This window comes from Helianthus annuus, chromosome 1, assembly GCF_002127325.2.
Source record: "Helianthus annuus cultivar XRQ/B chromosome 1, HanXRQr2.0-SUNRISE, whole genome shotgun sequence".
Lineage (NCBI taxonomy): Eukaryota > Viridiplantae > Streptophyta > Magnoliopsida > Asterales > Asteraceae > Helianthus > Helianthus annuus.
The window spans coordinates 76,428,886-76,453,003 of record NC_035433.2 but is presented as its reverse complement, the minus strand read 5'-3'; the positions used below and the strand labels follow the sequence as shown (position 1 = coordinate 76,453,003).

Here is a 24,118-nt window from a genome sequence, read left to right as displayed (position 1 = left end):
AAAAACTACACACAATATAGTAATGATAAGTGTCGGGTATTAATCCGGCGACACAATAGGTATTGATAATGAACTTTTATAGATATCTAACCCGCAAATAATAGTGACTTTTAAGAATTTTGGAGACTTTAACTAAATAAAACTGAGACTAAGTAAACAACGCATAAATAAGGGGTAACAAAAGAAATTAAGATGTAATCAATGTGAGCAAGAAGTCACCAGGGTATCGAATCCTCTTAACCGTGCAATAACCTCTTGAATGACTCTACTTATGAAACCGGTATCTAAATTGATTAGACTCTTGCTAAGGATACCTAAATTGGTGATGAATCAGGATGCTAGATGTATAAACAAATTATCCTATGTATCCTAATAATCAACAAACGAAGCTCAACTAGTCTAACCTATGTTGAAGTGCAAGAACACATCAAATACTTATCTAAGGTTGTTTAATCCCACAATTTTCATAAAGTTAGCACCATAGACAATGCTAAAAACCCTCAAATCATAAAGCAACCCCCAATCAAATTAACCACTGACTTGAAGACACCTAATCACAAGCAGTCGTACCTCATAAACTCACATAGACAACTGATATAAATGTACATAATCAACAAAAGCAACTAAATTAAAATTTTTAGTAAAATCAACATAAGTTCATACGCAAAATCAAACCAGAAGGTAAAACATGAATAAGATTCATCTAAACCATTGTTATTACAGAGGTTTAGCTATTCATAATAAATAAAATTAAAAAGAGAACAATACCATACGAGTTAATGACTGGAAGGAGGCGATCAATGATGAAACAGATTCCGTTATCTCAAATGTTACATGGGAAAAACCTGTTTTACACTTTCGGAGCAATTTGGTGCAAGTGGGAATCTAGAGTTAGATTTGCTAATTTGGATACAAACTAATGTATTCAAACTTTTAGTTTAAAGCTAAGTTACTAATATAAGTTTTTAGTCAGAGACAAATAGTATATTACTTTGAGTTGATACATATGTCTACGTAGCTAGAATAACTTCAATAGAGATTTATCGCCTATTGAACTAGAGGAGCGGGCTGAATGTAAAAGAGTTATTATGGAGACAGACAAGGCGAAACTCATGGATATTAAGCAAAACTCTAGGGTGCGGTGGGCGACAGAGGGGGATGAAAATTCTACATTTTTTCATAATGTGGTTAAAGCTAACTCTAGCTATAATCGCATAAATGAGCTTCATATAGATGGTGTGTGGGTAACTTCGCAGACTTTAATGAAGGATTGGGTCTTCGATTTCTTCTTTGAAAAGTTTCAAGAGCCTTTAAGTGTGAGGCCGCTTTTGGTGTGTCCCAACCTCCATTCACTTTCAAACTTGGAAGCGGATTTCTTAATAGTGTTATTCTCAATTATGGAAATAAAGCAAGCGGTTTGGGAGTGTGAAGGGGATAAGGCACCGGGTCCGGACGGTATAAATTTTAATTTTATTAAAAATGTTGGGATTATTTGCAAGATGACTTTGTAAAGCTCTTCGAAGAATTCTATTGGAAGGGGTCATTAAGCAACGGGTGTACATCTTCTTTCATTGCTTTGATTCCCAAAAAAAGAGACCCGGGAGATCTGGGTGAGTATAGACCGATTAGATTGATTGGGTGTATCAATAAGGTGGTCTCAAAAGTGTTGGTGAATAGATTAAAATCGGTTATTCATAGTTTGATTTCGGAGGAGCAATCGGGCTTTCTAGCCAATAGAAGTATCCTTGATGGCCCGTTGATTTTGAACGAAATAATTCCATGGTTAAGGCATAGTAGAAAGAAGTGTTTGATAGTTAAAGTAGATATTGAAAAGGCGTACGATTCGGTAAGATGGAGTTTTCTAAAGTCCATCTTGACACCAATGAATTTTCATTTGAAGTGGAGGACGTGGATTATGGCAATAGTGACAACCGCTAGGGCCTCGGTTCTAATAAATAGCTCCCCGACCCAAGAATTTACTTGTTTTAGGGGTTTGAGGCAAGGAGATCCTTTGTCTCCCTTTTTGTTTGTCTTGGCAATGGAGGCTTTAACGGGGGTGATGAAAAAGGCGTGCACCGTTGGTTTGTTCAGGGGTATTACGACTCCTTTACATGACCGGTGCTTTCTCATTTCTTAACGCAGATGATGTAATTTTTATAGGGGAATGGTCACTTCAAAATACTAAAAATTTGAATTGCATTTTGAGATGCTTTTATCTTGCATCCGGTCTAAGAGTAAATCTTGCCAAAAGTTGCATTTTTGGGGTTGGGGTTGATAATGCACAAGTGCAAGCAATGGCAAACGTTTTAAGATGTAAAGTCGGGACCTTTCCGTTCAAACATTTGGGCTTACAAGTGGGAGCCAACATGAACTTGGCAAAGCATTGGGATTAGATTATGAGTATGTTCAAAAAAAGACTTGCACTATGGAAAGCGTCCTCTTTACCGTTTAGAGGTCGGGTTATGTTGGTAAGATCGATGTTAAGTGCTCTTCCAACACATTATTTTTCTCTCTATAAGGCCCCAATCCAAGTTATAAATAGCTTGGAGAGGTTGCGTAGAGAGTTCTTGTGGGGGTGTAACTCCGGAACATGCTAAGATGAAGTGGGTCGCATGGAAGAACATATGGCTCCAAAAGACTACGGGGGTTTGGGGTTTGGGTCGTTACAGGCTGCAAATATTTCGATGTTGGCAAAATGGTGGTAGAGGTTTAAGGCGGACAAAAATAGGTTGTGGCGAATGGTGATTTGGAGCCTTCACCATAACTCAAGAAATTGGAGCTTTATTCTGGTTAAGTTGTCCGCTCCGGTTCCGTGGAAACAAGTGGTAAACATATCTAAAGACTTGGCTGAATTAGGTATGAATTTATGGACCTTATTCCGCGGGTGTTCGGGTCGGGATAAAAAGATTGTTTTTTGGAAAGAAGTCTGGCTGGGTGATGGGCCACTATGCAACAAATTCCCTAATAGACAAAAGTGGGCTGTAATAGATGATCGGGTTGCGCTCGTGAATGGCGGGGTGGTTCCTAAATTCAATTGGTCTAGATAACCGGCAACTCAAGTGGAAATTTCTGAACTGAGCAACCTAATCACAGCACTATGCTCTTTTAATTTTGGTAATGGCAATGATACATGGGAATGGAAAGGAGATGCGTCTGGAAGATTTACAGTTCGAAGTATAAGAGGCTTGGTCGAGAGGGCGATGTTTACGAACAGTGGCATTGATTTTGTTTGGAATAGTTGGGTACCTCTAAAAGTTAATTTCCTTGCGTGGCGAGTTACTTTGGATAAACTTCCTACATCAATGGATCTGAGAAGAAGAAACGTGCCCGTTCAAGTGGCGGAATGCAAGTTTTGTCATGAAGAGAATGAGACAGTGACACATTTATTTATTTCGTGCAACTTTGAACAACAAGTTTGGGAGTTTGTAGCAGCATGGTGCAAGATTCGACCACTATTTGCGCTTGAATTAAAAGACTTGGTTGTGATGCAAAACCGTTTTCACAGGTCGGCTCGATGGAAAAAGACGGTTCTGTCTTTGATACAAACTGCACTTTGGGTTTCGTGGAAGAATCAGAATGACGTCACTTTCAACAATAAGCAAGCAAATGTGGCAAGAATTAAGGAAGATTAGAACATACGGCTTTCTTTGGGTCAAGAATAGAAAGTAACGATCTATCGTGGGAAGACTGGTGTAATTTTGATTTGAGGTGTATGGGGGTTTAATGCATGTACTGTTGGTGTATTTTGTCGGTTAAACGGTTGTTGACTGGCGTTTTAATCAATAAAAGTTTAGTTGGCCTTTCAAAAAAACATTTGTTGTTTGTAAACTTTCAAGATGCACAAGTGATCCAAATATGGGCAGTTGGAAGGCTGTTGGTCGGGTTACTAGATATTGTAAAAAAGTTAAAAATCATGGCCTACATCAAGGAGGTTTTGATAAGCACTTTTGGTTTTTGATGCTAGTTTTTGATAAGTGGTTGGAACTTTACCTTTGGTGGGGTGTTGTTTCTTGGGCTTTAAAGAAACAAACATGTAGTTTTCTATTCCACCATGGAACTATCGAAGTCGAGTTCATGGACTCGTTTTATTGATTTCCTAACTCAGTTTCTATATACATATAATATTTGTAAGGGTTACTGGATTTTAATAATTCTAAGTTTCATCTGTTGGTCGGTAATAATCGCAACTCTAAAAATTCTCTCTAACGATCTCAACTTGTAAGAATTTGGCCCCATCAATCATTTTCAAACTGTAGGTGCACTTAATTCAATTAAGGATGCTACAGATGCACTTGAATCTATTGAGAATGTCAAATTCTTATATATTATAAAAGGATTAAATAGGGGCCAAATTCTTACAAGTTGGGATTGTTGGAGGGAATTTTTAAAGTTAAAATTATTGTCGGCCAATAGGTGAAACTTTGAATTATTAAATTCCAATAACCCTATTTATAAAGATATTTGTTAGTTGAAGTGTCACACCCCAAAAACGTTGCAGCGGAATATAAAACGTAGTGGTGACGGAAGTTGGTGCCCATTAATATCTTGTTGAACGATGCATTTAATTGTTGGACATATTAACTTATTTAAAACATAAGTTCTTAAACATAATGTTTCGAAACATGACACAACCATGACATAGTTAAGTTGTTTTGATCCTCACGGATCTTATTACATTTGACCTAGAAAGTTTTAAAAGTTAGTCCAACATATTAAGTGACAAAACATGCATCAACGTCCACAAGATACGCCATGATTCCCGAAGCCGAACTTAAGTACCTGAAGAACACGTTAAAATCAAGTGTCAACACAAAGGAGGGTGAGTTCACATATTCAAATTTAAACAATTTGATCTCAAGGAAAAAGCTTTCTAATTATGTATTTGTTATAAAACATCCATATAATTTATGAAAGTCCATTCATTTCCTTAATAAAATCCATGGGTCAACCGTCGCAGGCATTTACCTGAAACCTCCGAATATGGTATCTTCCCAAGTTTACATATTAAATTTGTAGTATCAAATGTTCGGACTCGTATGTTAGCTAGACATTACGAACTATATATTTACAATGTAGGGATAATCAAGGCTAGACTATAAACAGAATATCAATTCGTCGTTTGACTTGACACGGGGCGACCGGTCACGACGGGGTTGTCAACCCGATAGATCTACTAACATTCCTCGCGTGCAATACTTAAATGATTAAACGACATCACTAGCGCAGGGTCCATATCGAGACCACCTATGATGTCTACCTCACGTACAATATATATATCCTACTAATATGACAAATTTAATATAAACGGTTGTACGAATTTACTGAAATCCCTTGGAACAAGCAAACCCGTCCCAACAACATGGTCGTTTTCTCTGAAACACCGTACAATCCCAGTTTCTCCCCGAAACATATATTCATTAAAAACGTTTCATCTCGAAACATATAATTTGTCAAAGTCCATATATTTTCAACGAAAATATATAATTTATATCAAAAGGTGTGTTTTATTCCAAAAACATTATTAAACCCTTTTAGGCGTGTTCTTCCCCCAAAACATATACAATACAGTAAAAAGAGGGGGTTTAGTGACACTCACCTTTGGGTGCGTATTTTAAATAGCGCAATCCCACAGATTGATTTTGTCACACCCCCAAAATCCACACGCGGAGTATCACCGCTTGGGAGCGTGACTGACCAGGATCAAGCCACCAATCATATTGAACATGTAATTAATATTAAGTAAAATAAATGCAAACCATCCATTCAATACGATAGGTGTTCAAAACATAACCATAGTTTCAAAATGTAGCGGAAGCATAGTAAATAAACCAACAATAGTTAATAGTTTTAAATGTTATAATAGTTCAACGTAGAAACCACGATCCTTGCCCACAACGACCCGCTTCTCCAGTGCAAGCTCCAAGTACCTAACGATCTGCAAGGCATGTAACAGTATGATCAACAAACTAGTTGAGCGAGTTCACAGTAAGTTTATGCGTAACAGTAAGTAACGGGTGGCTCTACAGGGCCAATAGTAAGTTATACAGGTGGGGGCTTCCCATGTTATGTGACCGCTAGACTATTCGTATTATCCCTGTTCTTCGTCCGAGAACAGTAGCGCGTATGGGGTGTGCGTAGGTTTTACGCACGTATCCTTCATAACCGAGGATAGAAGTAAGTAATGCGTACACGTAGGTTTTACGTGCGTGCCTGACATCCGAGGCAGTAATTGGCATGTGACCACGTAGGTGTTATCCCAACCTACGGAACCGTCCTGACATCCGAGGACCATGATAGGTGATAGTCTAGGAAAAGCATATATACGTTCTTAGTCAATGATAACCTTTAACCCATTCCCACGACCCGGGAATCCCATGCCTTAGTAGGAGTGTGAACTCACCTTGGTTTGCTCGGTATGCTAGGTTATGCACTCACAAGTAATTAATCACGTCCTATTGTATGCACGTATAACAAATCAGTTCATGTTCGCAATGATACGCATGCAATCTAATGTCACATAGCGCTTGATAGCCAATATCATGCATCAATCATGTATCACATAACAGTCAGTTTGCATATCGGCACAACACGTATCATTTCACATTTAATCATCAGCTAGTGTACACGAATACAAATGTTAACATTCATCACCAAGCATGGCATGCCAAATAAATCAAGCATCATTCAAAGTATGTTCATAACCCCCCATTATCTTTCGACCCAACTGTTATCTTTCGACATATTAGTTATCACAGTTATCTTTCGGACCAATTGTTATGCTTCGAACCAAATGTCATCTTTCGACCACGCTGTTATCTTTCGGTCAACACTACTATGGTTCGGTCAATGCTATCCTTCGGTCAACACTACTATGGTTCGGTCAATGCTATCCTTCGGTCAACACTACTATGGTTCGAAGGACAAGTATCTTTCGGTCATAACAACTATGTTTCGACTAACAAGTATCTTTCGATAAATATCAGTTACGTTTACTCAAAGTTTCCAAGTTTATCCGTGATTATCAATTAACACAAATTCAAGTATTCGGTTACCTCAGAATCGATCAAACAGGGAGTTTCATATTAAACCTCATGAACCCTAATTTAACCACATGAACAATAATAACACTTAATCAGGAATAATACCCCTCTAAATAACGAAGTTCTGCTCCGTTGTGAGTATCATAACCCCTGGATACGTATTAGATACTCTGCCCGATTGATCTAGGGTTCCGTAACGGCTGTCGTGGTAATCTCCTTTTTGCTAATGTTAAAATGGGTTATTATACTTACATGTGTGCATTTGTGTAATTTATAGATAATCACCAGGAAACTCTTACAGAAAACCTAAGACAGCAAAGTGAGTAATCTCCTTTTTGTAAACTGTTTTTACAAAACCTTACACGATTAATTATATATTAAGCAGTTATTGAGTATTTGTAAGGATACAATTATCGTTGGTATGTTGGGGTTTTGTATACAAAATTTGTTACTGCCTTGCGAGGAGTAACATTTCCACAAGTCGGGTTGACAGTACCGTGGGTGGTAATTAGTATGACTTGGAAACAAATGTAATTGCGTGAACGCCCTCAATAATGTACAATGGTCTTCATTAAACTTGATTAAACTGGGATTTACTCACCAGTATTTCCCACTGACAAAATGTTTTTAAACGCGTTTCAGGTAACAAAATGTGAAAGCCAAATAGAAGCCAGCTGGACAGCACTGAAGGCTTGGAAAAGTGGCAATAAAGTTACCTAAAATAAATAGATGTTTTTATTAAATAAAATAGGGTTTACCCCTATGAAAATGTTTGTACTTGAAACTTGGGATTTTTCCCACGTGTTTAATATTATGAAAATGTGGTATTTTACTCTGATAAAATATTTCCTAACTACGGTCCTGATGTAAATTCCGCTGCCAAAATGCGTAAAATACAGATACCACCAAAACTGGCCGCGGCCGCCCGTTCCCGGGTTTGTTAGGGGACGGGGGTTGCGACAGATATGTTCTAAGACCATGGCCAATGCAAAGCATTTGTCATTTGAGGGGGAGAGGGGTTTGCATTTGAGTGAAATATTGTTGGGGAAGAATGGTATATTTGGTGGGATGGTGGACTCCTATATTTGATTTTTATTTATTTTATTCTTTTCTTGTTTTAATTTATTTTGATATGAATAAATATGTTGTGGACTAGGATCAAATACAAAGAGTAAAATAAGTGAGAAGGGTAAAAATGATTATAGTCCATTGATCTTGGATTTGGAGAGTTGAGATTAGTTTTAGTGAAAAGAATATAAGGGAAGGGTATAAAGAGAATTCTACATTTATAAAATTTCTCTCTCCACATGCAAGACACGTGTCAATTCTTCCATCAAGTTAAAACGTCTATCATTTTTTCATACGAAATTCTTTTTAAAAGAAAATTTCACCATAATAACGAGCATATTTATATCTTTAATATGAGTATGATATTGTCATATAAAAATAAAACAAAAAATTTAATTTTAATTGGGTTTTTTTTTGTATTGTGTTAAATGTTCTACTCATTGTGTCTTTCAGCTCGGTTTTGGTCATTACGTTTTTACCAGGGTTTCTATACATTGTATTATTATTAAAACTTATAACACAAAGTTAATTTGGATTCTATCCGTTGTGTTTTTATCAGAACCTATAACACAATGTATGACATAATGAAGATGGTATTATATGATATATCTGGGTTTTCTATACATTGTGTTATAGGTTCAGATCATTGTGTTTAATCTGTTATACATTTTGTTTTAATATGTTGTTCATTGTGTTTTAGTCTGTTGTCCATTGTGTCTTTTATCTGATGTCATCAATTGTATCTTTCATCTGCTATCATCAATTGTGTTTAGTTTACTTTCCATTGCAATTTTAAGTTTGATACTCATTGTGTTATATGTTATGTTAATGGTATTATACGTTATGTCCATTGTGTTTTAGTCTGCTGTCTAATGTGTCTTTTACCTGGTGTCATTGATTGTGTTTTTTTTGTCTACTTTCCATTGTGTTTTAAGGCATGTCCATTGTGTAATACGCAACTGGGTTTTCAATTTTTTTTGAAAAGTATGACAATATGATACTCATATTAAAGATAAAAAGACACTCAATTTTATGGTATAATTTAAAAAAAACAAATGACGTATAAAAAGTTACGGATGTTTAAAAAATAGGGGGAAATAACATGTGGCTTGCATGTGCGTATTATTTTTCTATTGTGGACAAAATTACCCTTCCCACTTGATTCTTCCATAGACACTTGTCACTCTATGGTTGCTACTTACACTTCTTATTTTTAAACTCCTTTGTATTATAACTCAACCTACTAAGTTGTACACTATAAGCTTTAGTAATTTGTATATCATTTTTTCATTTCAAATAATAAATATAGTAACCGGACAAAATAACAAAAAAAATGTAATGTTTTTATTTTAAAACATAAGTTTATTAATGTTACTTTAATAAAAAAAAATAATACAAAAGTTTAAGATGCGTATATATTAATGTCCATATTTAGAAGTTTAATGTTTTGTTTTTATAACCTTCTATATAGATAATGCAAAAATAAAAAATATGTATTGATAGAAATAACTTAATATTTAAAAATAAATGTAAAACTGGTGATGATGTGAAAATATAAGTATAGGTAAAGATGTTTGTAGGTGTAACACCCACCCCGTAACCCGGGTGATTATGCACAATTGATACACTTACAGCGGAAACAAACTACTTTCATTAAAACTTATAATAGTCTGAGTACAACATTTTATTTATTTACGAACTTTTGGCAACTAAGAACTCCTTGATCTTCTAAAACTCCCCAACTGTCAAGTATTTCTTATAGCTTTCCTCATGACTAACCTGAGATAAGTATACTCAAAACGACGTCAGATATATACTGGTGAGCTCATACTATACAATTTTTATAAAGACAGACCACAGTTTACATTATATGCATACACAATATGGGCATGTGACCACATTATAGTCAGGTTGGACCTCATTGAACCTTATAGGTCACATTTGACTTGTCACAAACCACCATACAAGAGACATACTGGTCCTCCAGCTGTGTCCCCCTACGGCCGTCACATAGGTATGAGTGTGTGTCGCTGGACCTTATAAGCACGAAGTGCCTGTGGGTACAACACCTTATTACCCTTCCCAGAGTGACACACCTCATTAAGCATAATAGGATCCCATATACCCCTACTGACACATGCATACTGCAGCATTCTCATTATTACCAGTTATGGACGAGTATACTATCACAGTTTAAAAGACAAGTATGATGACTCACCTGATTAGCAATTGCTTAACGGCCGCTAGTAATACTGGGTTATGTCTCAAGGTCCTGACACAATTACATAATCCTAGGTTAGGTAATGGTACACCTAACTAGTCATTTCATGGTTGGATATTGGTTAGCACTGCCTTGTTTAAGCATGGGTGATCAGTCCATGCCTAACTAAGGCTAGGCTACCCAATACCCGCCCCTGACAATAACCCTAGTACCTAAAAATAATACTAACACTACTACTACTAATATATTATTACTAATAATAAAACTAATATTAACTACTAAAAATAAATAATAAATAACTAAACATAAACTTAAACGAGAGTATACCTCAAAACTATCTACGGCACGTTGATGTAGAGTTTCCCTACTCCTGCTCCTACTCGTGCTCCAAAAACGACTACTAACAACACCCAACGGGGTATCGTATACTCAGGATTCTCTATACTAGAGCATTCCCGTTAACAAAACTGGTACCTAAACAAACTACTGAGACTCTTATTTAAAGGAAGCAAGCTGGCACCTCAAATTATTTGTGAGGCGATGTGGGATAAAAGTGACGTGCCTACCTGCCTGCTTGACCTGCTAGCTTGCTTGCTTATATATATTAATTCAGCTGCTTAACTCGTTTTTCTCGTATAACTTTTAAAATATGACGTTTTATAAAACGACAAATATGTCATTAGAACGAGCATATTTTTATCTACATTTTAACCTAAGTTTCATTAAAAACGGAGTAAGGTAAATAAAATAATATATTTAATTATTAATATTAACGGTCTCCTATATTAGCCAAGGTTTGTCAAGATATTTCACCTTTCACACAATTATCTTACTCGTTTAACAATATATGAAATATAAATTACATATTTCACACGTTTATAACCAGCACATTAAGATTCGGGGTATTACATCCTTCCCTCCTTACAAAAATTTCGTCCTCAAAATTTGTCATTACTTAAAAAGATGAGGGTACTTATCTTTCATTATGTTTTCTAGTTCCCATGTAAAGTTGGGTCCATGACGTGCGTTCCACTTGACTTTGACTAACGGGATTTCCTTCTTGCGTAACTTTTTAACCTTTCTATCTTCGATTTGTAGTGGTTCTTCAATGAAGTTGAGTTTTTCGTCAACCTGTACCTCTTCCAGGGGTATTTGTTGGGCTTCGTCCACTAGGCACTTCCTTAAATTTGATACATGGAAAGTATTATGTATTCCTGCCAGCTGTTCAGGAAGTTTTAGCCGATAAGCCACTGGTCCTATTTTGCTTGTTACTTCAAATGGACCAATGTATCGGGGTTTCAACTTTCCCTTCTTTCCAAACCGAATCACTCCTTTCAGAGGTGATACCTTAAGCATTACTTTATCCCCTAGTTGGAACTCTAGGGGTTTACGCCTCTGATCTGCATAACTCTTTTGTCGATCTTGAGCACTTTTCATCCTTTCTTTGATTTGCTGGATCTTTTCTGTGGTCTCCACAATGATTTCTGGTCCTGATAGTTGACTTTCCCCTACTTCCGTCCAACAGATAGGAGTGCGGCACCTTCTTCCGTATAAAGCTTCATAAGGTGCAGCTTTGATGCTGGCGTGATAGCTATTATTGTAGGCGAATTCGATGAGTGGTAGATGAGTGTCCCAACTTCCACCAAAATCAATTACACAAGCCCGAAGCATATCTTCTAATGTCTGAATAGTCCGTTCACTCTGCCCATCCGTCTGAGGATGATATGCAGTGCTTAGATTAAGCTTGGTTCCCAACTCTTGTTGGAAACTTTGCCAGAATTTAGATGTGAAACGACTATCTCTGTCTGATATGATCGATACAGGCACCCCATGTCGCGAGACTATTTCTTTGATGTAAATTTGAGCTAGCTTGTTCATCTTATAGTCCTCACGAATTAGCACAAAGTGTGCAGACTTGGTCAGTCTGTCCACTATTACCCAAATAGTATCACAACTGTGACTTGACCTTGGGAGCTTCGTGATAAAATCCATGGTGATTTTCTCCCATTTCCATTCTGGGATATCTGGTTGTTGCAAGTATCCAGAGGGTTTTTTGATGTTCTGCCTTCACCTTAAGGCATGTAAGGCACTTTTCCACATAATGGGCAATAGATCGCTTCATTCCTGGCCACCAATAATCTCTCCTTAAATCCTTATACATCTTGTCACTGCCAAGGTGAATGGAATACCTAGACTTATGAGCTTCCTCTAAGATTGTATCCTGCAGTCCTCCAAAATTAGGAACCCATATCCTATTGTTGAACCTAAGGATATTATCATTTCCCGTTGTCAGTAGCTTCAGTCTCCCAATCATTCTTTCTTTTACAATATGATTCTCTTTTAAGGCTTCTTGTTGTATATTCTTAACTTGATCTAAGAGACTAGTTTTAACCTCTATTCTGGTTGCACGAATTCTTATTGGTTGAGGTTTCTCTTTTCTACTTAGAGCATCTGCTACTATGTTTGCCTTACCTGGATAGTATTGGATCTCACAGTCGTAATCACTTAATAACTCCATCCATCGTCTCTGACGCATATTGAGCTCCTTCTGCTCAAGTATGTGTTTTAAACTTTTATGGTCACTATAGATAGTGCACTTTGTACCGTAAAGATAGTGCCTCCAAATTTTCAATGCGAACACTATGGCACCAAGTTCCAAATCATGGGTTGTGTAGTTCCGTTCATGAATCTTCAACTGTCTAGAGGCGTAGGCAATCACTTTGCCTCTTTGCATGAGTACACATCCCATACCATAGTGAGATGCATCACAGTAGACGGTAAAATCTTTCGTTCCCTCGGGAAGTAACAATATTGGGGCGCTACATAACTTATGCTTTAATGTGTTAAAGGCTTCTTCTTGTTTAGGTCCCCAATTAAACTTAGAGGCTTTCTGGGTTAGTGTGGTTAATGGTGCTGCAATCTTTGAGAAGTCTTGAATAAACCTTCTATAGTATCCTGCTAACCCCATAAATCTTCTGATTTCAATGGGATTCTTTGGTACTTCCCATTTCTTGATAGCCTCGATCTTTGCAGGGTCAACTTGTATTCCACATTCATTTATCACGTGGCCTAGGAATTGCACCTCACGTATCCAAAATTCACACTTAGAGAACTTTGCATAGAGTTTTTCTTTCTTGAGCAATTCAAGGACTACTCTCAGGTGTTGTTCATGTTCTACCTCGTTCTTAGAGTAGATAAGGATATCGTCAATGAAAACGATCACAAACTTATCAAGGTAAGGTTTACAAACCCTGTTCATGAGGTCCATGAACGCTGCAGGTGCGTTGGTTAATCCAGATGGCATTACCAAAAATTCATAATGACCATACCTAGTCCTGAAGGCAGTCTTAGGTATGTCTTCTAGTGCAACTTTCACTTGGTGGTATCCAGACCTCAAGTTTATTTTAGAGAAATAGCTTGCCCCTTGTAATTGATCAAACAAGTCGTCGATCCTAGGTAAAGGGTATTTATTCTTTATAGTGGCTTTATTCAAGTCTCTATAATCGATGCACATGCGCATCGTCCCATCTTTCTTCTTGACAAACAAGATGGGTGCTCCCCATGGTGACGAACTAGGTTGGATAAACCCCTTGTCAAGCAACTCTTGTAGTTGCTTCTTGAGTTCTTGCATTTCTGTCGGGGCTAGTCTGTACGGCGACTTAGCAATCGGTGATGTACTGGGAACTAGGTCAATGCGAAACTCAACCTGTCTATCCGATGGTAGTCCCGGGAGCTCGTCGGGAAACACTTCGGGTTATTCTCGTACTACTGGCACGTCCTCGACCTTCTGCTTTTCTGTAGTGTTTACGACATATGCTAAAAAGGCAACATACCCTTTCCTTAGGCATTTATGTGCTTGTGCTATCGTGATGAGGTTCTTAGTCTTGTCAGTGCGGTCTCCCGATACAGTTAGTTGTTTACCGTTGGGTAATCGGAGTCGGACGATTCTTTTGTCACATATAATTTCCGCATGATATGGTGTCAACCAGTCCATTCCTATGACTATGTCGAATTCTCCAAGTTCCATAGGCATTAGGTCTATAGGGATAACATGGTTGTTTAAGCTTATTTTACAATTCTTAACTATGTCAACTATCTCTCTTTGACTTCCATCAGCCATTTCTACTGTAAAGGTATGATCTAGGGTTTGGGATGCCTGGTTCAAGTAAGGTCTAAAGGTAGTCAACACTAGACTTCTATTTGCACCGGTATCAAATAACACACGCGCATATACATCATTTACGAGATACGTACCCGTGATAACGTCTGTATTGGTCTTGGCTTCTTCCGTGGTGAGTACAAATGCCCGCCCTTTTGGCTGATTTGGTTGTGTCCTATCATTTCTATTAAGTTCGGGACATTCAGATCTCATGTGGTTAGGGTCTCCACATTTGAAACACTTCTTCTTTTCCTTGCATTCTTGAAGAGCATGACCCGTCTTTTTACAATTTGGACAAGGAAAACGACATTCCCCCGTATGAAAGCGTTTGCAAATTTGACATTGAGGAAATGTTTTAGGCCTTTTAAAGTTGTTATTCCGGGTGTCCCCCTTTCTTTCTTCCCACTTTCTTTTTGGTGCGGGAGATTCAGCCTGCCGCAGAATCATCTCGGCAGCCATGACGGCGCCAGCCTCAACAGTTTCTGCAAAAGTCTTGGGGGATTTGGATTTGATAAACACCCTCATTTCAGAGGGTAGACCCCAAATAAACCTATTGATCAGTTGTTCCTCAGTCAATGCTAAATAAGAAACCAGTCGAGATATGTCGTTGAAACGAGAAACATACTCTCGATAGGTTTTATTTCCCATTTTTAACTGAAAGAATTCTACTTCCAGTTGCTCGGTCTCACTGGGAGGACAATACTTAGCAAGAAACTTATGAATAAACTCCTCCCACTTCATCTCCTTAACCTTTTCTTTTCCCTCTGTTCGGACCACAATGTTCCACCAGTGAAGGGCTTCAGCTTCAAACATATGTACGGCGAACCGTACTTTGTTGCGGTCATCACACTCACATATGTCTAATACTGACTCCATTCTGTTGAGCCAGTCTTGAGCTTCTAGTGCTCCCTTTCTTCCGTCAAAGGATTGAGGTTTACAGGACATGAAGTGCTTATAAGTACATTCCTTTGCTTTGGAATATTCACCTTTTCCTTCTAGTGGCGTGGTTGCAATAGTGTTTTTCCTTTCGCCCATTCCTTCCTTTTGTACTGGCATGGAGGTTGCTGAGCTTTCTTCATGTCGTTCTCCAGATTGGTTAACATTACCGGTTTGTGCATTCTTCATTACCTTAGCCACTTCCATAGCTATATTGTGGATATCCTCAGTATTTAGACGCATGCTTGTACTAGACCGGGACCTGACACTATGAGAGGGAGTTCGAGTCCTATAAGAACTTTCCTCTCCCCTTCTGTTATTCTGATTATTTCTAGACCCTTGTTCATCTCTATGTTCAGACATTGTCTCTTTCCTATAGGAATATGAGTATAAAGAGTTACTAGTATGTATGATACATCATTATAATATAACAACCATATACATCACATAGATATATATATATATATATATATATATTTATATATACGTGTATATATATAGCACATAGAATGGCACAACATAGTTTACTTCTTCTAGCGTCACTCAACTGACTATGCAAGTACTTTTCCTGAGTACATGTTATTTGGCCTAGTCTGAGTGTGCTATTTAATCTTTAGAGAACTAATGGTTAAAGCTTAGGCATTCCTTCAATACCTAATTCGCTAAAACCTCGGGCTCTGATACCAACTGTAACACCCACCCCGTAACCCGGGTGATTATGCACAATTGATACACTTACAGCGGAAACAAACTACTTTCATTAAAACTTATAATAGTCTGATTACAACATTTTATTTATTTACGAACTTTTGGCAACTAAGAACTCCTTGATCTTCTAAAACTCCCCAACTGTCAAGTAGTTCTTATAGCTTTCCTCATGACTAACCTGAGATAAGTATACTCAAAACGACGTCAGATATATACTGGTGAGCTCATACTATACAATTTTTATAAAGACAGACCACAGTTTACATTATATGCATACACAATATGGGCATGTGACCACATTATAGTCAGGTTGGACCTCATTGAACCTTATAGGTCACATTTGACTTGTCACAAACCACCGTACAAGAGACATACTGGTCCTCCAGCTGTGTCCCCCTACGGCCGTCACATAGGTATGAGTGTGTGTCGCTGGACCTTATAAGCACGAAGTGCCTGTGGGTACAACACCTTATTACCCTTCCCAGAGTGACACACCTCATTAAGCATAATAGGATCCCATATACCCCTACTGACACATGCATACTGCAGCATTCTCATTATTACCAGTTATGGACGAGTATACTATCACAGTTTAAAAGACAAGTATGATGACTCACCTGATTAGCAATTGCTTAACGGCCGCTAGTAATACTGGGTTATGTCTCAAGGTCCTGACACAATTACATAATCCTAGGTTAGGTAATGGTACACCTAACTAGTCATTATCATGGTTGGATATTGGTTAGCACTGCCTTGTTTAAGCATGGGTGATCAGTCCATGCCTAACTAAGGCTAGGCTACCCAATACCCGCCCCTGACAATAACCCTAGTACCTAAAAATAATACTAACACTACTACTACTAATATATTATTACTAATAATAAAACTAATATTAACTACTAAAAATAAATAATAAATAACTAAACATAAACTTAAACGAGAGTATACCTCAAAACTATCTACGGCACGTTGATGTAGAGTTTCCCTACTCCTGCTCCTACTCGTGCTCCAAAAACGACTACTAACAACACCCAACGGGGTATCGTATACTCAGGATTCTCTATACTAGAGCATTCCCGTTAACAAAACTGGTACCTAAACAAACTACTGAGACTCTTATTTAAAGGAAGCAAGCTGGCACCTCAAATTATTTCTGAGGCGATGTGGGATAAAAGTGACGTGCCTACCTGCCTGCTTGACCTGCTAGCTTGCTTGCTTATATATATTAATTCAGCTGCTTAACTCGTTTTTCTCGTATAACTTTTAAAATATGACGTTTTATAAAACGACAAATATGTCATTAGAACGAGCATATTTTTATCTACATTTTAACCTAAGTTTCATTAAAAACGGAGTAAGGTAAATAAAATAATATATTTAATTATTAATATTAACGGTCTCCTATATTAGCCAAGGTTTGTCAAGATATTTCACCTTTCACACAATTATCTTACTCGTTTAACAATATATGAAATATAAATTACATATTTCACACGTTTATAACCAGCACATTAAGATTCGGGGTATTACATCCTTCCCTCCTTACAAAAATTTCGTCCTCAAAATTTGTCATTACTTAAAAAGATGAGGGTACTTATCTTTCATTATGTTTTCTAGTTCCCATGTAAAGTTGGGTCCATGACGTGCGTTCCACTTGACTTTGACTAACGGGATTTCCTTCTTGCGTAACTTTTTAACCTTTCTATCTTCGATTTGTAGTGGTTCTTCAATGAAGTTGAGTTTTTCGTCAACCTGTACCTCTTCCAGGGGTATTTGTTGGGCTTCGTCCACTAGGCACTTCCTTAAATTTGATACATGGAAAGTATTATGTATTCCTGCCAGCTGTTCAGGAAGTTTTAGCCGATAAGCCACTGGTCCTATTTTGCTTGTTACTTCAAATGGACCAATGTATCGGGGTTTCAACTTTCCCTTCTTTCCAAACCGAATCACTCCTTTCAGAGGTGATACCTTAAGCATTACTTTATCCCCTAGTTGGAACTCTAGGGGTTTACGCCTCTGATCTGCATAACTCTTTTGTCGATCTTGAGCACTTTTCATCCTTTCTTTGATTTGCTGGATCTTTTCTGTGGTCTCCACAATGATTTCTGGTCCTGATAGTTGACTTTCCCCTACTTCCGTCCAACAGATAGGAGTGCGGCACCTTCTTCCGTATAAAGCTTCATAAGGTGCAGCTTTGATGCTGGCGTGATAGCTATTATTGTAGGCGAATTCGATGAGTGGTAGATGAGTGTCCCAACTTCCACCAAAATCAATTACACAAGCCCGAAGCATATCTTCTAATGTCTGAATAGTCCGTTCACTCTGCCCATCCGTCTAAGGATGATATGCAGTGCTTAGATTAAGCTTGGTTCCCAACTCTTGTTGGAAACTTTGCCAGAATTTAGATGTGAAACGACTATCTCTGTCTGATATGATCGATACAGGCACCCCATGTCGCGAGACTATTTCTTTGATGTAAATTTGAGCTAGCTTGTTCATCTTATAGTCCTCACGAATTAGCACAAAGTGTGCAGACTTGGTCAGTCTGTCCACTATTACCCAAATAGTATCATAACTGTGACTTGACCTTGGGAGCTTCGTGATAAAATCCATGGTGATTTTCTCCCATTTCCATTCTGGGATATCTGGTTGTTGCAAGTATCCAGAGGGTTTTTTGATGTTCTGCCTTCACCTTAAGGCATGTAAGGCACTTTTCCACATAATGGGCAATAGATCGCTTCATTCCTGGCCACCAATAATCTCTCCTTAAATCCTTATACATCTTGTCACTGCCAGGGTGAATGGAATACCTAGACTTATGAGCTTCCTCTAAGATTGTATCCTGCAGTCCTCCAAAATTAGGAACCCATATCCTATTGTTGAACCTAAGGATATTATCATTTCCCGTTGTCAGTAGCTTCAGTCTCCCAATCATTCTTTCTTTTACAATATGATTCTCTTTTAAGGCTTCTTGTTGTATATTCTTAACTTGATCTAAGAGACTAGTTTTAACCTCTATTCTGGTTGCACGAATTCTTATTGGTTGAGGTTTCTCTTTTCTACTTAGAGCATCTGTTACTATGTTTGCCTTACCTGGATGGTATTGGATCTCACAGTCGTAATCACTTAATAACTCCATCCATCGTCTCTGACGCATATTGAGCTCCTTCTGCTCAAGTATGTGTTTTAAACTTTTATGGTCACTATAGATAGTGCACTTTGTACCGTAAAGATAGTGCCTCCAAATTTTCAATGCGAACACTATGGCACCAAGTTCCAAATCATGGGTTGTGTAGTTCCGTTCATGAATCTTCAACTGTCTAGAGGCGTAGGCAATCACTTTGCCTCTTTGCATGAGTACACATCCCATACCATAGTGAGATGCATCACAGTAGACGGTAAAATCTTTCGTTCCCTCGGGAAGTAACAATATTGGGGCGCTACATAACTTATGCTTTAATGTGTTAAAGGCTTCTTCTTGTTTAGGTCCCCAATTAAACTTAGAGGCTTTCTGGGTTAGTGTGGTTAATGGTGCTGCAATCTTTGAGAAGTCTTGAATAAACCTTCTATAGTATCCTGCTAACCCCATAAATCTTCTGATTTCAATGGGATTCTTTGGTACTTCCCATTTCTTGATGGCCTCGATCTTTGTAGGGTCAACTTGTATTCCACATTCATTTATCACGTGGCCTAGGAATTGCACCTCACGTATCCAAAATTCACACTTAGAGAACTTTGCATAGAGTTTTTCTTTCTTGAGCAATTCAAGGACTGCTCTCAGGTGTTGTTCATGTTCTACCTCGTTCTTAGAGTAGATAAGGATATCGTCAATGAAAACGATCACAAACTTATCAAGGTAAGGTTTACAAACCCTGTTCATGAGGTCCATGAACGCTGCAGGTGCGTTGGTTAATCCAGATGGCATTACCAAAAATTCATAATGACCATACCTAGTCCTGAAGGCAGTCTTAGGTATGTCTTCTAGTGCAACTTTCACTTGGTGGTATCCAGACCTCAAGTCTATTTTAGAGAAATAGCTTGCCCCTTGTAATTGATCAAACAAGTCGTCGATCCTAGGTAAAGGGTATTTATTCTTTATAGTGGCTTTATTCAAGTCTCTATAATCGATGCACATGCGCATCGTCCCATCTTTCTTCTTGACAAACAAGATGGGTGCTCCCCATGGTGACGAACTAGGTTGGATAAACCCCTTGTCAAGCAACTCTTGTAGTTGCTTCTTGAGTTCTTGCATTTCTGTCGGGGCTAGTCTGTACGGCGACTTAGCAATCGGTGATGTACTGGGAACTAGGTCAATGCGAAACTCAACCTGTCTATCCGATGGTAGTCCCGGGAGCTCGTCGGGAAACACTTCGGGTTATTCTCGTACTACTGGCACGTCCTCGACCTTCTGCTTTTCTGTAGTGTTTACGACATATGCTAAAAAGGCAACATACCCTTTCCTTAGGCATTTATGTGCTTGTGCTATCGTGATGAGGTTCTTAGTCTTGTCAGTGCGGTCTCCCGATACAGTTAGTTGTTTACCGTTGGGTAATCGGAGTCGGACGATTCTTTTGTCACATATAATTTCCGCATGATATGGTGTCAACCAGTCCATTCCTATGACTATGTCGAATTCTCCAAGTTCCATAGGCATTAGGTCTATAGGGATAACATGGTTGTTTAAGCTTATTTTACAATTCTTAACTATGTCAACTATCTCTCTTTGACTTCCATCAGCCATTTCTACTGTAAAGGTATGATCTAGGGTTTGGGATGCCTGGTTCAAGTAAGGTCTAAAGGTAGTCAACACTAGACTTCTATTTGCACCGGTATCAAATAACACACGCGCATATACATCATTTACGAGATACGTACCCGTGATAACGTCTGTATTGGTCTTGGCTTCTTCCGTGGTGAGTACAAATGCCCGCCCTTTTGGCTGATTTGGTTGTGTCCTATCATTTCTTTTAAGTTCGGGACATTCAGATCTCATGTAGTTAGGGTCTCCACATTTGAAACACTTCTTCTTTTCCTTGCATTCTTGAAGAGCATGACCCGTCTTTTTACAATTTGGACAAGGAAAACGACATTCCCCCGTATGAAAGCGTTTGCAAATTTGACATTGAGGAAATGTTTTAGGCCTTTTAAAGTTGTTATTCCGGGTGTCCCCCTTTCTTTCTTCCCACTTTCTTTTTGGTGCGGGAGATTCAGCCTGCCGCAGAATCATCTCGGCAGCCATGACGGCGCCAGCCTCAACAGTTTCTGCAAAAGTCTTGGGGGATTTGGATTTGATAAACACCCTCATTTCAGAGGGTAGACCCCAAATAAACCTATTGGTCAGTTGTTCCTCAGTCAATGCTAAATAAGAAACCAGTCGAGATATGTCGTTCAAACGAGAAACATATTCTCGATAGGTTTTATTTCCCATTTTTAACTGAAAGAATTCTACTTCCAGTTGCTCGGTCTCACTGGGAGGACAATACTTAGCAAGAAACTTATGAATAAACTCCTCCCACTTCATCTCCTTAACCTTTTCTTTTCCCTCTGTTCGGACCACAATGTTCCACCAGTGAAGGGCTTCAGCTTCAAACATATGTACGGCGAACCGTACTTTGTTGCGGTCATCACACTCACATATGTCTAATACTGACTCCATTCTGTTGAGCCAGTCTTGAGCTTCTAGTGCTCCCTTTCTTCCGTCAAAGGATTGAGGTTTACAGGACATGAAGTGCTTATAAGTACATTCCTTTGCTTTGGAATATTCACCTTTTCCTTCTAGTGGCGTGGTTGCAATAGTGTTTTTCCTTTCGCCCATTCCTTCCTTTTGTACTGGCGTGGAGGTTGCTGAGCTTTCTTCATGTCGTTCTCCAGATTGGTTAACATTACCGGTTTGTGCATTCTTCATTACCTTAGCCACTTCCACAGCTATATTGTGGATATCCTCAGTATTTAGACGCATGCTTGTACTAGACCGGGACCTGACACTATGAGAGGGAGTTCGAGTCCTATAAGAACTTTCCTCTCCCCTTCTGTTATTCTGATTATTTCTAGACCCTTGTTCATCTCTATGTTCAGACATTGTCTCTTTCCTATAGGAATATGAGAATAAAGAGTTACTAGTATGTATGATACATCATTATAATATAACAACCATATACATCACATAGATATATATATATATATATATATATATATATATATATATATATATATATATACGTGTATATATATAGCACATAGAATGGCACAACATAGTTTACTTCTTCTAGCGTCACTCAACTGACTATGCAAGTACTTTTCCTGAGTACATGTTATTTGGCCTAGTCTGAGTGTGCTATTTAATCTTTAGAGAACTAATGGTTAAAGCTTAGGCATTCCTTCAATACCTAATTCGCTAAAACCTCGGGCTCTGATACCAACTGTAACACCCACCCCGTAACCCGGGTGATTATGCACAATTGATACACTTACAGCGGAAACAAACTACTTTCATTAAAACTTATAATAGTCTGAGTACAACATTTTATTTATTCACGAACTTTTGGCAACTAAGAACTCCTTGATCTTCTAAAACTCCCCAACTGTCAAGTAGTTCTTATAGCTTTCCTCATGACTAACCTGAGATAAGTATACTCAAAACGACGTCAGATATATACTGGTGAGCTCATACTATACAATTTTTATAAAGACAGACCACAGTTTACATTATATGCATACACAATATGGGCATGTGACCACATTATAGTCAGGTTGGACCTCATTGAACCTTATAGGTCACATTTGACTTGTCACAAACCACCGTACAAGAGACATACTGGTCCTCCAGCTGTGTCCCCCTACGGCCGTCACATAGGTATGAGTGTGTGTCGCTGGACCTTATAAGCACGAAGTGCCTGTGGGTACAACACCTTATTACCCTTCCCAGAGTGACACACCTCATTAAGCATAATAGGATCCCATATACCCATACTGACACATGCATACTGCAGCATTCTCATTATTACCAGTTATGGACGAGTATACTATCACAGTTTAAAAGACAAGTATGATGACTCACCTGATTAGCAATTGCTTAACGGCCGCTAGTAATACTGGGTTATGTCTCAAGGTCCTGACACAATTACATAATCCTAGGTTAGGTAATGGTACACCTAACTAGTCATTATCATGGTTGGATATTGGTTAGCACTGCCTTGTTTAAGCATGGGTGATCAGTCCATGCCTAACTAAGGCTAGGCTACCCAATACCCGCCCCTGACAATAACCCTAGTACCTAAAAATAATACTAACACTACTACTACTAATATATTATTACTAATAATAAAACTAATATTAACTACTAAAAATAAATAATAAATAACTAAACATAAACTTAAACGAGAGTATACCTCAAAACTATCTACGGCACGTTGATGTAGAGTTTCCCTACTCCTGCTCCTACTCGTGCTCCAAAAACGACTACTAACAACACCCAACGGGGTATCGTATACTCAGGATTCTCTATACTAGAGCATTCCCATTAACAAAACTGGTACCTAAACAAACTACTGAGACTCTTATTTAAAGGAAGCAAGCTGGCACCTCAAATTATTTCTGAGGCGACGTGGGATAAAAGTGACGTGCCTACCTGCCTGCTTGACCTGCTAGCTTGCTTGCTTATATATATTAATTCAGCTGCTTAACTCGTTTTTCTCGTATAACTTTTAAAATATGACGTTTTATAAAACGACGAATATGTCATTAGAACGAGCATATTTTTATCTACATTTTAACCTAAGTTTCATTAAAAACGGAGTAAGATAAATAAAATAATATATTTAATTATTAATATTAACGGTCTCCTATATTAGCCAAGGTTTGTCAAGATATTTCACCTTTCACACAATTATCTTACTCATTTAACAATATATGAAATATAAATTACATATTTCACACGTTTATAACCAGCACATTAAGATTCGGGGTATTACAGTAGGATTGGAGAGA

The 24,118-nt window shown here is 38.1% G+C and overlaps 4 protein-coding genes across 4 annotated transcripts; all 4 read right to left on the bottom strand.

Annotated features, from left to right (window-relative positions):
* Nucleotides 1-11,280: 11,280 nt before the first annotated feature.
* On the bottom strand, nucleotides 11,281-11,685 carry LOC110913181. Its single transcript, XM_022158056.1, has one exon. The coding sequence runs from the start codon at nucleotides 11,683-11,685 to the stop codon at nucleotides 11,281-11,283; it is 405 nt and encodes a 134-aa protein (XP_022013748.1).
* A 2,398-nt stretch (nucleotides 11,686-14,083) lies between these two features.
* LOC110913253 lies at nucleotides 14,084-15,631 on the bottom strand. Its single transcript, XM_022158119.1, has one exon. It carries the CDS (start codon nucleotides 15,629-15,631, stop codon nucleotides 14,084-14,086), a length of 1,548 nt encoding a protein of 515 aa, XP_022013811.1.
* A 2,073-nt stretch (nucleotides 15,632-17,704) lies between these two features.
* LOC118490430 lies at nucleotides 17,705-18,109 on the bottom strand. Its single transcript, XM_035988070.1, has one exon. The coding sequence runs from the start codon at nucleotides 18,107-18,109 to the stop codon at nucleotides 17,705-17,707; it is 405 nt and encodes a 134-aa protein (XP_035843963.1).
* A 2,398-nt stretch (nucleotides 18,110-20,507) lies between these two features.
* LOC110916776 lies at nucleotides 20,508-22,211 on the bottom strand. Its single transcript, XM_022161461.2, has one exon. The coding sequence runs from the start codon at nucleotides 22,209-22,211 to the stop codon at nucleotides 20,508-20,510; it is 1,704 nt and encodes a 567-aa protein (XP_022017153.2).
* Between the last annotated feature and the right edge of the window lie 1,907 nt (nucleotides 22,212-24,118).

Excerpts from the sequence above, each read along its gene's own strand:
- LOC110913181 (XM_022158056.1), bottom strand. The coding sequence starts at position 11,685 with ATGCTTAAGGTATCACCTCTGAAAGGAGTGATTCGGTTTGGAAAGAAG.
- LOC110913253 (XM_022158119.1), bottom strand. The coding sequence starts at position 15,631 with ATGGAAGTGGCTAAGGTAATGAAGAATGCACAAACCGGTAATGTTAAC.
- LOC118490430 (XM_035988070.1), bottom strand. The coding sequence starts at position 18,109 with ATGCTTAAGGTATCACCTCTGAAAGGAGTGATTCGGTTTGGAAAGAAG.
- LOC110916776 (XM_022161461.2), bottom strand. The coding sequence starts at position 22,211 with ATGTCTGAACATAGAGATGAACAAGGGTCTAGAAATAATCAGAATAAC.